Source organism: Manis pentadactyla, chromosome 9 (assembly GCF_030020395.1).
Source record: "Manis pentadactyla isolate mManPen7 chromosome 9, mManPen7.hap1, whole genome shotgun sequence".
NCBI classification, from domain to species: domain Eukaryota; kingdom Metazoa; phylum Chordata; class Mammalia; order Pholidota; family Manidae; genus Manis; species Manis pentadactyla.
The window spans coordinates 95420058-95437587 of NC_080027.1; the positions used below are offsets into that span (position 1 = coordinate 95420058).

Here is a 17530-nt window from a genome sequence, read left to right on the forward strand (position 1 = left end):
GTCTATTCCAGATTGTGGTATCTTCTACTCAATTTATGTTACTACTAGACCAAGTACTTGCAATATCTATAACATCATGAAATTTTCTACACCTGTAAAAAATAAGGGACTCAAAGCAGAGATCCCTGGAGAAATGGCGAGCCCAAGGCTAGAGCAGGGAAATACAACAGAAGCATGGAGAATCTTGTGGTGCCAAAGGTAAGGAAATGCTAAAATGAAGATGAGGGTATATAAAAAGAGAAATAACCTGATGGAGTCCAAATACCTAAAACTAGAAAAATTTCAACAATAAACTAAATGATAGTATAGGATTATAATCTGTACAATGAAATAAGTATTCATGAATATCCATAACTCTGTACTAATATAAATTACTGAATAAATAAATAAATGGAGGACAAAGAACACTCTTTGTAGGAGTAGGAAACTCTAGGAATCTGATTCTCTACCTAGAAAACTCACTTGTAGAATCCAAGTAATCTATTTAGGAACTCTGGAGTATATCGAAGGCTTTGAAATTCCAGAGCAAGGCTTGGATAGTAAACTGGCATTAATTTTGGTAAACTTCAGCTCTTAGCAGGGTTGCAGTACCCATCTACACATTTCAACCCTATAATAGGCAACTGTGCATGCACTCCTTATGCAGCTTAAACACAGCTTATGGAGGGAGCCAGAAAGGACAAATGTCAGGAATCTGTGCTGTAAGGACTGATCGCTGCTTCTAATCACAGAGGCAGGCATATAGGCAGGCAGCCATTGTTGTAACCCACCCCAGCTAAAGCAACTTCCAATGGCATTTTCCCCCTTTTCTTTTTCTTGTCCCTCTTTTTGGAGCCAGACAATTAAGAACTAAGACATTCAAAAGCAGCCATATATACAAGGGAATTTATAAAGTTAGCCTGTCCCAGGAAAGGCACAGACTCAAAAAGACATGAGAAAACCAAAAGTTGGTACCTCAGGCTGATTCCTAGGAAAGGGAGGAGAATCTGATCTCCAGAATTACCACATTGTAAGATGCAAATGTCCAGTTTTCAACAAGAAATAACAAGGCATACAAAGAAACAGGAGAGCATGGAACATTAGAAGGGTCAAAAAGCAATCAAAAGTTCCTGAGAAAAATCAGATAACTTACTAGACAAAAACATTACTAACAACTGTCTTAAAGATGTTCAGGAACTACAGAAGATGTGGAAAAGTTAAGAAAATGATGTCCACACAAAATGGAAATATCAATAAGGACATCAAAACCTGCCAGTAATCAAAAACTTTCCAACTAACAAAACTGCAGGACCTGATGCCTTCACTGAATTCTATCAAACCTTTAAAAAAGAATTAATACCAATACTGCTCAAACTCTCCCAAAATGGAAGAAGGAACACTTTCAAACTTATCTTACAATACTAGCATTACACTGATACCAAAAACAAGCAAGGATGCTATAAGAAGACAAAATTACAGTACAATATCCCTGACAAACACAGATGCAAAAATTCTCAACAAAATATTGTCAAAATGAATTCAACAATACATTAAAAGGATCATACACCATGATCAAGTGGAATTTATTGAAGGCATGCAAAGACATTTTAAAATCCACAAATCAATCAAAATCATACACCACATTATTAAGGATAAAATTCATATGATCATTTCAAAAGATGCAAGAACAGCATTTAACAAAATTCCACATTTGCTTGTTATAAAAACTCTCAGTAAAGTGGGTAAAGAGGTACTGCACCTCCACATAATCAAACCATATATGGCAAGCCCACAGCTAACATCATACTTAATAGAGAAAAGCTAAAAGCTTTTCCTTTAAGATCAGGAATAAGACAAGGATGCCGATTCTTACCACTTTTGTTCAACACAGTATTGGAAGTCCTAGCCAAAGCAATTAGGCAAGAAAAAGAAATTAAAGGCATCCAAACGGGAAAGGAAAAAGTAAAACTGTATTTGCCAATGGTATGATCTTATATAGAGAAAACCCTAAAAATGCCACCAAAAAACAAAACTAAAAAATTCAATAAAGTTGGAGGATACAAAATCAATATACAAAAATCAGTTGCACCTCTATACACTAATGATGAACTATCACGAAGAGAATTTAGGAAAGTAATTCCACTTAAACTTGCATCAGAAGGAATAAAATACCTAGGAATAAATTTCACTAAGGAGGTGAAAGAACTCTACATGAAATCTATAAGACACTGCTGTAAAAAACTGAAGATGACACAAATAAATGGAAAGATATGCTATGCTCATGGATTAGAAGAATTAACATCATTAAAAAGTCCATACTACCCAAAGCTATCCACAAATTTAAAGTACCCCTATCGAAATTCCAATGGCACTTCCAACAGTCAAGTAAGCTCCTTGACATTTGGTCTTGGCAACAATTTCTTTGATTTGATACCAAAAGCAACAGCAACAAAAGCAAAAATAAATAAACAGGACTACATAAACCTAAGAAGTTTCTGCACAACAAAAGAAACCATCAACAAAATGAAAAGGCAACCCACCGAATGGGAGAATAATTTGCAAATCATATATTTGATAAGGGATTATTATCAGAAACACATAAAGAACATGTACAGCTCAAAACAACATCAACAACAATCTGACTGAAAAAATTGGAATATGATCTGAACAGACACTTTCCGAAGGAAGATATGCAAATAGTTAATAGGTACATGAAAAGGTGCTCAATATCACTGATCATCAGAGAGACGTAAATCAAAACCACAATGAGATATCACCTCACACCTGTTGAAATGGCTGTTATAAAAAAGACAGAAAAATAAAAGTGCTGGCAGGGATATGGAGAAAAGAGAAGCCTTTTGCCTTCTTGGTGGGAATGTAAATTGATGCAACCACTACAGAAAATATTATGGGGGTTCCTCAAAAAATTAAAAGTATAACTACCATATGAACCACTAATTTCCCTTCTGGGGGGACTGAATTGAAATGGGGGGTTAAAGAAATGAAAATAGTAACTCAAAAAAGATATCTGCGACCCCCATGTTCACAGCAGCACTACTTATAATAACCAAGACATGGAAACAACCTAAGTTTATCCATTCATGAATTATGAATGAATAAAGAAAATGTCGTATAAAAATACAATGGAATATTATTCAGCCATAAAAAAAATGGAAATGCTGCCATTTCCAAAAACACAGATGGACTCTGAGGGCATTATGCCAAGTGAAATAAGTTAGATAGAGAAAGACAAATACCATATGATCTCACTTATATGTGGAATCTTGAAAAAAGAAAGTGCAAAAGAACCCAAACTCATAGACATAGGTAATAGATTGGTGGTTGGCAGAGATCAGGGGCAGGCAAAACAGCAAAACAGGTGAAGGTGGTCAAAAGGTACAAACTTCCAGTTATAAAATAAGTAAGTTCTGGGAGGTAATAGACAGCATGGTGAACACAGTTAGTAATACTCTAGTGTATATTTGAAAGTTGTAAGAGATTAAGTAAAAGTTATCAAAGAAAAAAAGATTTATAACTATGTGTGTTTGTGATGCATTTCAACTAGATTTATTACAATGATCATTTTATAATAAATACATATATATAGAATCACTATGTTGTACACCTGAAACTAATACAATATTATGTCAACTACATCTCAATTTTTTTAAAAAAGACTTAAGATCAAACCACCTCTTCCAGGAAGTCTCTGTCCCACCATCAGCTACCTTTGCTTGCCCTCTTTTATACCATCATACTCCGGCATAGCTCTATCATAGTACCACAATGATCTATTCAGGGGTTGGTCATCCCACCAGACTGTTAGCTTTCTTTCAGGTTGAGGATGGAGTCTTACTGGTAAGTACAGTGCCTGCAGAAAGCAGGCACTCCACAGATGTTTGCTAAATGTGACAGTGAGTGAGCAAGGCAATCAGACAGCATCTGTAGCTCTTGGATATTTAGGACTGTCAGAATTGAAGGTTAATCTAATGACAAAATATCTACATTTTAAATAAAACAGACAGGAAATGTGAAAAGGAACCAGAAAGATATTATGGAGCTGAAAAGTATAATTACTGAAATGAAAAATTGACTAGCAAGATTCGAAACAGATTTGAGGAAGCAGCAGCAAGAATCAGCAAACTGGAAGATAGGATAATAGAAATTACACAGTCTGAGAGAATAAGAAAGAAGACTGACGAACAGTGAACAGAGGTTAAGGGATCTATAGGACCATCAAGTGTACCAACACTGTGGGAGTTCAAGAAGGAGAAGAGAGATAGAAGCAGAGAGATTATTTGAAGAAATAATGGAACTTCCCCAAATTTGATCAAAAACATAAATATCTAAGCTCTGTGAACTCCAAGCAGGTTAACCTCACAGAGACCCATATCAAAGCACCACATCATAAGCAAATCGTCAAAACTAAAGACAAAGTATGTTGTAAAGGCAAGAGAGAAGCAATTCATCACACATAAGAACTCTTCAATAAGGTTATCAGTAGCTTTGCCAGAGGGCAGTGGGTGATATATTCAAAGTGCTGAAGGGAATAAAGAAAGGTAACCAAGAATCCTCTATCTGGCAAAACAATCCTTCTAAATGTTAAGGGAGAAATTAGGATATTTGCAGATAGACAAAAGCTGAGAGAGTACATTACTACTGGAGCTGCACAGCAAGAAATGCTAAAGAGAGTCCCTCAGGTTAAACTGAAAGGACACTAGACAGAAACTTGAAACTGTATGAATAAAGAAAGATCTCTAGTAAAGGCAAATACATGGGCAATATTAAAAACTGGTATTATTGTAAATCTGGCTTGTAATTCCACTTTTTATATCCTACATGTTTTAAGGGACTAATACATAAAAGTTTTATTAATGTATGTTTTAGACAGAGAAGCACAAAGATATAATTTTACAACATAAATCACTTAAGAGGAGTGGGGCAGAGAGAAAGAAAAACAATTTTTTTGTGTTCTCGAAATTAAGGTGGTATAAATTCGAATTAGAATACTATAACTTTAGGACATTAAATGTAATCTCCACAGCAGCCACAAAGAAAATAGCTATGGTATATATAAAAAAAGGAAATGAGAAGAAATTAAAATGTCTCATTACAAAAAAACAACTAAATACAAAAGAAGACAGTGATGCAGACATTGAGGGATATATAAACTATAAACCACATGGAAAATAAATAACAAAGAGACAGAAGTCTCTCCTTATTAGTATTTATTTTAATCTACATGGATTAAACATCAATCAAAAGATAAAAACTGACAAAGCAAATTAACAAAACAAAACATGATCCAACTGTACACCATCTACAAGAGATTCTTTAACTACAAAGACACAAATATGTTGAAAGTGCAAAAATGGAAAAATATATTCCAAGTGGATAATAACCAAGAGAGAGCAGAGATGGCTATACCATCATCAAACAAAACTTTTTTAAAAAGTTACAAGAGATGAGAAAGCACATTATATATTAATAAAAGGTCCAATACAGCAAGCAAAAATAATAATTACAAACATTTATGTACCTAATAATAAATCATTAAAATATATGAAGCAAAAATGGGCAGAACTGAAGTGAGAAACAGACAGTTGTACGATAATAGCTGGAGACTCCATTATCCTACTCTTAATAATGGGATAGAACAACCAGACAAACAAAAAAACTAAGGCTCAGCTGGGCTGTCAACATGTCATAGGATATTTAGCATGCCTTTTAGTTTCCCTTCTCTGATTCATTGTGATAGGCAAATATGCTCCCCCATAACCACTTTCAAATGTCCCTAAGGGAGCAGTACTCCCCCAAACTCTGCTGCTAAATGTCAGTAGGTAGTAAGATGCAAAGCTGGTATAGGTATCTAGGTAACTTCAAGGTCAGTGTTATTTCTAGTACCAGACACTGACTTGTGAAGGAGTTGAAATTGAAACAAAGGTACAAAGACAGGGAGCACTGCTTCACAAAACATGTGGAACCACATACTCCTGATGAGGAAACCACATAAATAACTGAAAGTGAAAGTAGTCTATACAGCATAACAATAAATCATACATCATTTGTGAATTAAGCAAGACATAAAGCATGGACCAGTTTGTAAAGTATATCAAATTTGTCTATTGAGGGAACTGGGATTCAATTCAGAACTCTGAATGCAAATTGGCACCATTAACATGTTAATTACTGTGTAGGTCTAAGCTGAATAAAGTTACCAGGGTGGGGGTTAAGGCCTCCTGGAAGAATTTCAAAGCCTATCATTTCTTCTAGTTTCATTATTCAAGTATTTTCAAATCTATTAAGGATGTTTTTCCATTAAATGTTGTTTTTTACCAAAGCTGTAAAAATTTATGTGTGTAAATCATCTACACTACTTTAATTACCATTTATTTAATACGAAATTCAGATGTTGGGGGAAGTATTAAAAAGCAACACTAGTTTAATTTAGTGATATATGTCACAAATATAACAGTAAAAACATTCTCCCAAACATACAAACATAGAATAAATATTTCTATATCCTCAAGGGAATAGTTCTGGTATATGATATTCAGATAGTATTATATACTTCTGAAAATTTTAACATTATAAATAAATCTTAATATACAGCTATTACTGTAGCAGTAGCCTTCAATCAGCATCTTGGTTATTTAATGGTAGTTCTATGAGACATGGGCATGCATGCATAAGCACACCACGTGTGCACACCACAAACAAAAATCTAGTAATCAGCTCTAGTAATCGGTTACCTTTGCAATAATAACTTCTTTCTTCAGAATTTTCATAGCATAGTATTTCCCACTTGCCTTCTCTCGAACCAAAATAACTTTTCCAAAAGTGCCTTTACCTAGCAGTTTCAAATAGTCAAAATCATTCATTGTCTGAAAAATACAAATTAAAAAATACAATTAGAAAAATTGGTGCCATTTATTTGTACACACATATGCATATATTTGCAATATCTACTCAAAAGCAAATTTTATCAATTTCTAAGCACTCTTAAATGAGCAGAAATTATACTGGCATTGTCTGTCTCATTAGCGATAATGGAAATTATTTAAGCATCTTAGTGGAATCTGTAATTCCTCAGCTAGTTGAATTATCAGTCAAGTGTAAGAGCAAAGGGAAAATAAAATCATTTTCACTCACTTTCAAGGACTCAAATTTTTAAGGATTTAGGAGTGCCAACATCCCCAGACAATGTTCCCCACAAACATTTCCAAATATATTTAAGGGAGCAGTACTTTTGAAGAGAGTTATTTGAGAATGTAATCTAGCAAAGTAAGGATAGAATCCACGAAAGTGAAAGATCTGTGTATAAGAAAAGCTGAAAGCAACCTTGGAACCCAGTGCGGAGAAATCTGAGACAGCAGTGTAACTTCTAAGAAAGCAATTGGTGCAGTTCAGAACAGAAAATCGGGGAACTCAAGAATGCCTTTAATTAATCTGCTTATTTTCAGTTTCATTTCTCACCCCCATTTCTAAGTTAAGTGATTTTCAGGATTTTTCCAAACAGATCTGTTTGTATAGACCCTTCTATGTGTGCTTTTCCTGCACTGCTTTATCTATGAACACTCTTTCACAAACTTTCAAAATTCCAATACTGCCTGTCCACTAATTCCCTTTCCACACCCAGCTTTGCACTTTGGTGGACTTGCTCCTTTTAAATCCTTTACTACCATTTTAATGGGCTTTAAATGGAAGAAGAGGTAATGGTATCCTCAGTTTACCATCTTAAGTTTAAATTCAATTTACATGGGTTTATGAATAATAAATTAGGGATTTTATCTCACTCCCAATCAGAAACTATTTAAGATTTTTATGCTTTTTTTCTAACTTTTTTTTCCTTTTTACCACCCATCTGAAGTAAATGTCAGGAATGTCTCAAAGCAATGATCTCAATTTCCAGCTTAAGAAACCAGAAAAAGAGCAAATTAAATACAAAAGAATTATAAGAAAGGAAATAATAAAGATCAGAGCAGAATCAATTAAATTTTAAAAAGAAAGAAAAACAGCAGAGAAAATGAGTGAAACCAAAATCTGGTTTTCTGAGATCAATACAACTGATAAACCTCTAGCAAGACTGATCAGGAAAATAAAGGCGCAAGACACAAATTACCAGTATCAGGAATGCGAGAAGTGACATCACTATAGATTCTGCAGACATTAAAAGGATCACAAGGGAATTTTAATAAACAGCTTACATTTTTATGCCCATAAATCAACATAAACATTAAACTTACATAAGATGAATGAAATTCTTAAAAGTCTCAAACTATCAAAGCTCACTCAAAAATAAATAAGGTAAGCTGAATAGCCCTATATCTATTTAAGGAAATTGATGATCAAAAACCTTTCAACAAAGAAAACCCCATGAATTTTATAAACATTGAGAAATACCAATTCATAAACTCCTACAGAAAACTGAAAATAAATACCAATTCTATAAACTCCTACAGAAAATTGCATTTCATTTTATGAATCCATTTAACTCTGATACAAAAACTAGCCAAAAACATTACAAGAAAACTATAGACCAATATCCTTCAAGTAGATATATGTAAAAAATCCTAAAAATTTTAGAAATGAATGTCTACATTCATTTTCAACACTCTCTGCTGCCTATAATTTTAATACCTTTTCCAAATGTCAAGTTATAATGTCTTAACCACTCAATAATATGCTCTAGTTAAAAGAAAAGTAGCAAAAGGTATTGGGGAAAATAAAATGCATTTTTAAATTCAACTAAAAATCAAACATGTGGCACCAAATATACAGAATATAGTTAACAAAGCTAGTGCCATTTGAATAACAGATAACACTAAGTAATTTCATTTCCATTAACAGCTTTTTAAAAATCAAGGAACTCCATATAACTACAAAGCTATTTGAACTACTTAATCTCCAAAAATGGCTGCCACTAATCCCCCCCACTCCCTCTGTGCACATGCCATTCTTCCCATGAAGAGGTGGAGTCAACTTTCCCTCTCCTTGGGCTGGCCTTGTGTCCTACTTTTTACATGGAACATGATCAAAGTGATGCTGTGTCAGTTCCAAACCCCACCTTTACGCCTGGAAACTTTTGCTTTCTACCTCTGCAAAAGTCATTCTTGAAAGCCAGCAGTCATGTATAAGAAGTCCAGGCTCTCTGCTAGACAGAGAAAGGCCATGTAAAAGCTCTGGAAGAAGAGATAACATATGCAGGGAGATCACGTGGAGCAGAACCAAGAATCCAGACATGTAAGAAAGCCTTTCTTGGATTTCCAGCCCAGCCCGTGCACCAGCTAACAGCAGCTGCTTCAGAGATCCGTGTGAGACCAGCAGAACTGCCCCAACCACAAAACCATCAGAAATAGCATACTGCTACTGTTTTAAGACATTAAACTTGGGTGGTTCATTTAGTGGCAATAAAGAGCTTCATTTGAGCAGAACCCTCCCTCAATTTTCTTCTAAAAACACTGGAAAATGGTACTTGCTGTGCCCTGTTCCTAAATACCATATAAACTGAAACTGCACTCTGGGGGATAAAAATTAGAAAGGAATTTATAAATTACATGATGACATTTTCAGATGAAAATTAATATACAATTATACAATATTACTATTTCCTTAAGGATTGCAATTCTTAGGGACAAGGAAGTTTAAAAAAAGTATGACAGTTTTAACTCAAAATTTCAGTTTCTGTCAGTTTGACTGTCAATCTTAAAAAGACAAAAAAAACCCCAAAAAACAAAAAACAAACAAATTTGATGGAAATTAATGTAAGTAAAAAGACACTGTGATTAAAATCAGAATATTTCACATCTATTTTGACAAAATTTCAAAAAATTTAAAAAGTATCTTTGGTACCAATGCTTATTTTCAGGGTGGTACACACAATAATTTCCTAGTTTTTACAAATGAAATATAAGTTATTGCAAAGTGTTTTCCTCTTCTGGGTGATTTTAGGCAAAGAGATATAATAAGATTTATTTTAAAAATGAGAGCATGAATATTCTCCAGAAAAACTAATCTGCCAAAACCCAATCCTAAGCATTTATTAAGGAAATATTTTACATAGTTATATTCTTCCTCTTACAAAATCTCTGAAGTGTCAGCGTGGCTGTTTTAGGTTAAGAGGTTAGTGTGCATACATAACAAATGCTTAAAAAACATTCATATCACCCATGTTAGAATATAAGAAAAAGACTGGTTGTCTAGTCCAAAACTTAGATTAAAAGACAGGAATAGATGATTGAAGAGGCATACAAGGAACCTTTCAGAAAATAATATTGAGGTTTTAGCATATTTGGTCAGTAAAGATAAATTCCACATACATTTACAAATGTAAGAGCCACATGGGGCACTAAGTAAAAAGGGAGGCTCTGAGGAAGTTGCCTTTCTGCCCACGTATTCCTCACTTCCTCTGGCTCTTTCTAAGCAATAATCTGATGGGTGCACTTCGGGAACCATGACTCTGCTGCCCGCCCTCTCTGAACAGGCAGTAAGAGATCACATGATTTCAGCAGGGCCCACCATCTCTTCTTTCTGCATTCAATCTCCACATACTGCCACATACTGCTTCGGGTTAGTGTAGCCAGGCAATAGGTAATAAAATGCGAAGAACTGGAGTAAGAACTTCCCATCTTAAGATTAAATTTAGTTTACTATAATAAATACATTCTAACATGATAAATGGCATGTTCATCTTTTCAGAACATCTATATCTTTAGGTGAATCTTAAAATACCATTTTTTATATAAAGAAGTTGCTTTAGCAATGAAAAACATAATTTACAATTTCCATAAATACATAAATTGGCACTGAAGGAAGGAAAAGTCTGTTTCCCTCATTGGCACAGACAGGAGCAGCCATCAAAATAAAAAAAACTATTATTTCCAAGACTTCACTTTCCAGGTGACATTAGTGAGGCTGGGGCACTAAGCAGGAAGTACACCAGAGCCTATTCTGCTTTTGCTTTCAGGAGCACACAGAATGCCAAATGGAAAAGGACCAAATAATTCAGAAGCACATTTTATTTCCAAGTTTCTAAAACGACATTAAAAACAATATGAGAAAAATGCAAATTATGAGTAGTATGATGGTACATCAGTCAACACCTACCTAACAAACCCTAGCAGCATTCAGGGCCAAATGCTGAACCAGTGAAATGAAGTGATGTTTTGATTATCTGGATTTAAACAATGATAAGTGTTTCAGATTCACCTGAATAAAAATCACCCACACCCATATATTTGCATATCATAAGATAATCAGACATAGTAATTCTTGTCCATAATTTGAACATAGTAATTTTTAGCACGTTTCTTCCATACATAAATGTCATGCTGAGTAGAGGGATAAGTGATTATTTTCTACCTTTCTTTTATGATGGGTAGTAGAAGCATCCATCTCTTCTTCCCCTATGTTATCTATTTGTGAAGTTGGACTACAATTCATTCTCTCCTCTTCTTGCCTCTGAAGTCTATCTGCCACAGCCTGGATAGCTTCTGTCCATTCTTCCCTATAAAAACAAGTATGAATTCCCATTCATAGAGGACAGTAAATGATTCAAGTATTTCTCTTTTATAAAATATGAGATCAACACAAATAAAGCCTATTCCAGAATAACACACACATATACATAAACATATTCTCCCACTATTACTCCCACTTGAAATTAATCCTAAAAGCATTTTACATTATAGGCCTAAAGTCTGTAGCACTATTTATTTGGAGGTATGTTAAATTTAAATAAGGATGAAAGGATTATAAGAAAATTCAGTTACAATCTTTTAAAAGTACAGTTAAGTCTTGATTATCTCTACACATCTTACGTATAAAGTAAATTTACTCTACTGCACCTTTTAAAACATTTTGCTTAGACATTGTAAGTTCATCATTGGCATACTCAAGAACTTTACCATAGTCCAATAGAAGTTCTAAGAAAAAGTTTTCAAAGCCAAAACTTTTTATTGTTCCCAGATCATAGATACGTTTCTTTAAAAAAAGAAAGTAATAATAATAGGCATAGTTTGTAGCTAAAATAAGAGTCAGGAGCACTAGTATCAAGCTTTTATTTTTTGACATTTGTGCTACCAGAACAAGGATCATTTATTTCCATATGAACTTTAAAACTCAAGCTTCTCAATTTCTTAAAGTTTGTTAGGATTTTGAGTTAAACTGCACTAAATCTAAAGGTCAATTTGTGGGAAATTACCATCTTAATAAATAAAACTTCCAATCCATGAATATGGTATAGCTCTCAATTTATTTAGGTCTTTAATTTCCCAATGCAATGTTTTCTAATTTTCAATGAAAAGGTCTTGTACATCTTTAATTGAACTTACTTTAAATGAACAATTACATCTTTAATTGAACTTCTATTATACTATTGTGGAGTTTTTTTAATTTCATTTTGTAATTTTTCTTGCTAGTATTTAGAAAAACAGTTGCTTTTTATATGTTGGCCTTATATCCTGCAGCCTTACTAAACTGATTTATTCATTCTAGTAGTTTTTATTTTTCTGGGTTTTTCTATACATACAACTATGTTGTCCACAAATACAGGCAGTTTTACTTCTTTTTTTCCAATCTATTTGCCTTTTGATTCTTTTTCTTGCCTTAAATCAGACCATCAGCAATATGTTAAAGAGATGAGAGCAGACATTCTTAACATGGTTCTAGATCTTAAAGAGAAAATGTTGAGCATTTTATCTCTGAGTATTATGTGAGCTATAGATTTTTTAGAGATACCCTTAACCAGGTTGAGTAAATTCCCTTCTATGATTCATTGTCAGTTGAGTGTTTTTATTATGAAAGGGTGCTGAATTTTGTCAAATGCTTTTTCTGCATCTGTTGAAATGACCCTGCAGTTTTTCTCTTTTGTCCTATTAATATAACAAATTTAGTTGAATAGTATCAGATGCTAATGCAACTGAATTCTTGGGGTAAACTCCATTTGGTCATGATGAATTGCCCATTTTCCATATTTTTGAATTTTTTCAAAATTTGTTAACGTATTTTTTTTATCCATGTTCACAAGTATATCAGTCTATAGTTCTCTCTTCTTATGGCGGCTTTGCTTGGTTTTTGTAATAAGGGTGACAATGGCATTACAAAATGAGCTGGTAAGTGTTGTCTCTACTATTTTCTGAAACTGTGTAGGATTGGCAATATTTCTTCTTTCAGTGTTTGACAGAACTCACCAGTGAAGCCATCTACATTTGGGAATTTTATTTGAGGAAAGGCTTTTTAATTACTGATTCAGTTCTGTTCATTGATGCTGCTGTTTGAGTTTTCTAGTTTTTTTCAGGGTCAGTACTGATAATTTGTGCCTTTCCTTTTTTTTTTTCTTTAACAACCTCCAATTGTTTTTCAATTCTATTAACCTTTTTTCCAGAAAAAAGAACTAACTAGCTCTGGTTTAATGAACAGTCTCCATTGTTTTTCTGTTTGCTATTTCATTGATTTCAATCTCTATTGTTTCCTTCTTTGCGTTGGCTTTGGATTAATTTATTTTTTCCAATTTCTTAAGATGGAACTTAAGTTACTGACTTCAGAACTTTCTTCTTTTCAAATATAGGCATTTAAGGTTATAAATTTCCCTCTTATCACTCATTCAGTCACATCCACAAATTTTGATACACTTAATTTTTATTATCATTCACTTAAAACTATTTTCTAATGGCTCTTGTGAAATTTGCTTTTGACCCAACAATTGTTAACAGGGATGTTAATTTCCAAATAGTTGGAGTTTTCTGGTTCTTATTCTTACTGATTTCTAATAAATTCTACTGAGGCCAGAGGCCATATTTTGTATAATTCCAATCTTTCTAAATATATTAAGAATTGTTTTATGATTCAGAATATTATCTTTTCTGGTGAATGTACCATATCCATTTGAAAACAATGTGTATTCTGCCACTTTGGGGTTGCACTATTCCATAAGTATCAATTTTATCAAAGTGGTTGATCTATGTCCTTTTATTTTTCATTCTGTCTTTGCTGATTTTTTGTCTAGCTGCTCTATTAATTGCTGAAAGGAATTTAAAAATCTCTACATATAGTTTTGAGGTTGCAATTTTTCTCTTTCCAATTTTGTTATTGCATGAATATTCATGATTGTTATATCATCCAGTTCAATAAACCCTGGTACTCTCTAGAAATATGTTTTATTTTGAAACCTGATATAATATAGCAAATCTCCTCCTTACATTTAGTGTTGCATGATATATCTTTTTCAACCCATTTATTTTCACCTAGCTGTGTCTTTATATTTAGAATGCATTTTTTACAGATGGTACACATGTGGGCCTTGTACTTTCATCAGTTCTGAAACTCTCTGCCTTTTAACTTCAGTGTTTAATCCATTACTTTTTAATGCAATTAATCATATGGTTACACATAAGTCTACTATTTTACTTTTTCTACTTTCTCCTCTTCTTGGTCCCTTTTTCTCCTGCCTGTTCTTGTTCTAAATTTTTTCATAAAAAATTTTAAATTTTTAGCAATACTTTCTTCTGAATTATTTTTACCTACATCCTTACCTTTACATTGTCCACTATGTAATGTACTGTGGATGAATAAATTTTTCCTGATTCTAATTCTCTTTATTATTAGTTATCATACTCTTGCTCTCCATTCAGTAGTTATCCTTGAAATTATAGCATTCATCCTCAACTTAGCAAAGTCTAATATAGGTTCATATTTTTAACTTCCCAGAAAATGCATCAACATTGTAAGAACTCCATTTTTCCTTCAGCATCAATTTATATATTATTTCAGATATTTTCATTCTTTATATAATTAAATCACAAAATGTTATTATTATTCATGAGATAAATACTCATTTAGCTTTTACAACTTATTTACCATTTTAATTGTTTTTCTTTCTTTCCTGCATCTCTTTTCCCATCTGAGATTATTTTGATTCTGTCTGAAGGACACTCTTAGTATTTCTTTAACTGCAAATTTGCTGTGATAAACTATCAGTTTTTCCTGAAATTACTGAAATATTTGATTAAACTATTTTCATTTTACTTTCACTGTTGGAAAGTATTTTTGTTCCTTAGCAATTATTTTCTTTCAGCACTTTGGGGATATCATTCTATTACCTCCAATTATCATGCCATCCATATATTTCATGCCAATTGTTTCATAGATCTTTTGGTCTAATTATTGCACCTTTGAAGGTAAAGTATCTTTTTTCTCTATCTGCTTTGAGGATTTTTCCATTGCCTTTTGTTTTGAAAAGTCAGATGGAACTATGTCAGTTTTCTTTGTAATTTTTCCTGGGATTTATAGAACTTCCTGAATATGTAGTTTCGTATCTTCAGTCATTTTTGAAAATTCCCAGCCATTATCTCTTCAATTACTTTTTGTCCCGTTCTTTCATTCTTCCATACCAAGACTCCAATTATGTGTAATAACTCACTGCATTTCCTTTGTCTTACATTCTGCTCTTATTCTTATTTTCTATCCTTTCAACTCTTTATGTTGCATTCTGGATATTTTGTTAAACCTACCTTTGAGTTTACTAGCTTTCCCTAATGTTAGGCCTAATTTAATGTTAAAAAACATCCACTAGCACTCATGATTTTTTTAATTTTTTGTTTTTCAATTTTAGAATTCCATTTTATTCTTTTTTTATGACTTCTAGCTTTGTGTATTTCCCAATCTTAACTTCTATACCCTTGAACACATTAATTCACAGTTCTTTTAACCTCTATCAGTTAACTCCATTATCTGGAGCCCCTATGAATACAATTCTGTTGTATGTTTTGCCTCTGTGGTTTGATCACATTGTCTTGACTCTCTGTGTACCTGTTTATTTTTTAATGAGTACTGTACAATATACACAAAAAAGTAAAAAGATACTGATGCCTAGGAAGATTTAATCTTCTTTTAAAGATTATTTATATTTGCTTTTAACTGGCTCTAAGGAGACAAGCAAAAGTAGATCATGTTAACTAAATAATTACAGCCTGAATAACAATAAAAAATAATAACCTGAAATAAAGCTAGACTTCAGTCTGCAGATGCTATGTCCATAAGAGAATAAATGTTTTGAGTTACAAAATAAACAGAAACCAACAGCTAAAACAAAAAATAAAAGAAAAGATGATGAAAAAGCATCATGATCACAACAGCAGTAAAAATATGAAATAGCTACTAATAAGCTTACTATCAACTACTTCAAATAAAGAGGGAAAAACTACCAAAGGAATTAAGTAAATATAAGCAACATGTACTATAGTGGAATGCTAAATATTATAAATGTATCAGAGTGTTCCAAATTAATTTGTAAGTTTTAAGGTAACTCATTAAAAATACTCACAGGAATTTTCTTTAGAACTTAAAAAAATAACCTGAAGTTCTCCTTAAAGAATGCAGTAGAGATAGCAGCAAGATGGCAGAATAGGAAGCCCCAGGCCCTTCCCTTCCTCTCATGGAGACATTGACTCAACAACAATACATAGACTAATTAGCTTTGCGACAAATCCAAAATCCAGTTGAGACGCTCCTGCATCCCAAGCAAACATGAAACCAGCTGTATCAAAGCTAGTAGGGAAATGCGTGGCACTCAATCACCATAGTCCCCTCCTCCAGGCTCCCTGGCAGGGACAACAGGTAACTCACAGCTTTTCCCATGGGAGGCAAAAAAGAAGACTGGGCCATATGTCCAATATTCTCAATTTCAAGAAGGCTGTTTGAGAGATTGGTTTCTGTCTTGCCAGAGTCTAAGCATGGATAGTAAAGGGCACCAGGTCAGAGGTCACTGAGAACAAAGGTGGCAGTCTGCATTAGCATGCACTAACTCACCATTTCCCCTCCTCCTGGCTCAGTGTAGAATAAGCAGGAGAAAATCTTTAAATCTTGGCTTCTCCCCAGGAAGGGAAGAGTCGGAACATGTATCCAATGTCCCAGCATTTAAAGGGGCTGCCCAAGGAACTGGTTTCTTTTTTGCCTATTTGAAGGCTGCTAAGAACTAAAGGGAGTTGTGTGGCTTACTGCTGCTGCACAAGTCACAACTATAACAGAGAGAGGATAATACCACTCAGTAGTCTCTCCCTCAGGGAGGAAAGACAAGAGTGGAGTGTGCATCCAATATCCTGACTTTTCAGAGAACTGCCTATGGGACTGGTTTCTGTCTGCTTGCCTCAGAGTATTGATGGGACCTGACATAATCTAGAAGCCTAGGGGGTACTGAGAAGCTAAGGGCTTGTGGTAGCTCCAGAGAACCTTAAATCCTAAAGACAGGCATTACAGAGAACAAGAGATTATGAGCTTCAGGAGAAAGAAACTCACAAGTCTCTCTAATTGGAGATTTAGGTTAAGAAATCCAAAGAAGTGACATTCACAGAAAAGGTATGAGAGGTCCCTAGAATCTCTAGCTGGGCTGAGTGGCGAAGGTCATTCCATATACAAAGGCAGTTTGTAAAGACAGGAGAGGTGGCTGTTTTTTCCAATGTGTAGAATCCAGCACAAACTTACAAGGCAAACAAAGAAATAGGGAACATGGCCCAGTAAAAAGAATGAAATAAAGCTCTGATAACTAACCCTAAAG

General features: G+C 33.7%; 1 protein-coding gene across 3 annotated transcripts in view; it reads right to left on the reverse strand.

Annotated features, from left to right (window-relative positions):
* AKT3 (AKT serine/threonine kinase 3) overlaps positions 1-17530 on the reverse strand; it is a 339823-nt gene that overhangs the window by 125691 nt on the left and 196602 nt on the right. For all 3 annotated transcript variants that reach the window (XM_036887665.2, XM_036887664.2, XM_036887663.2), the window contains 2 exons: positions 11341-11485; positions 6732-6863 (listed from right to left, as the gene is read on the reverse strand). In XM_036887665.2, coding sequence (XP_036743560.1) covers positions 6732-6863; positions 11341-11485 — 277 coding nt within the window. The remainder of the gene's footprint in view (positions 1-6731; positions 6864-11340; positions 11486-17530) is intronic.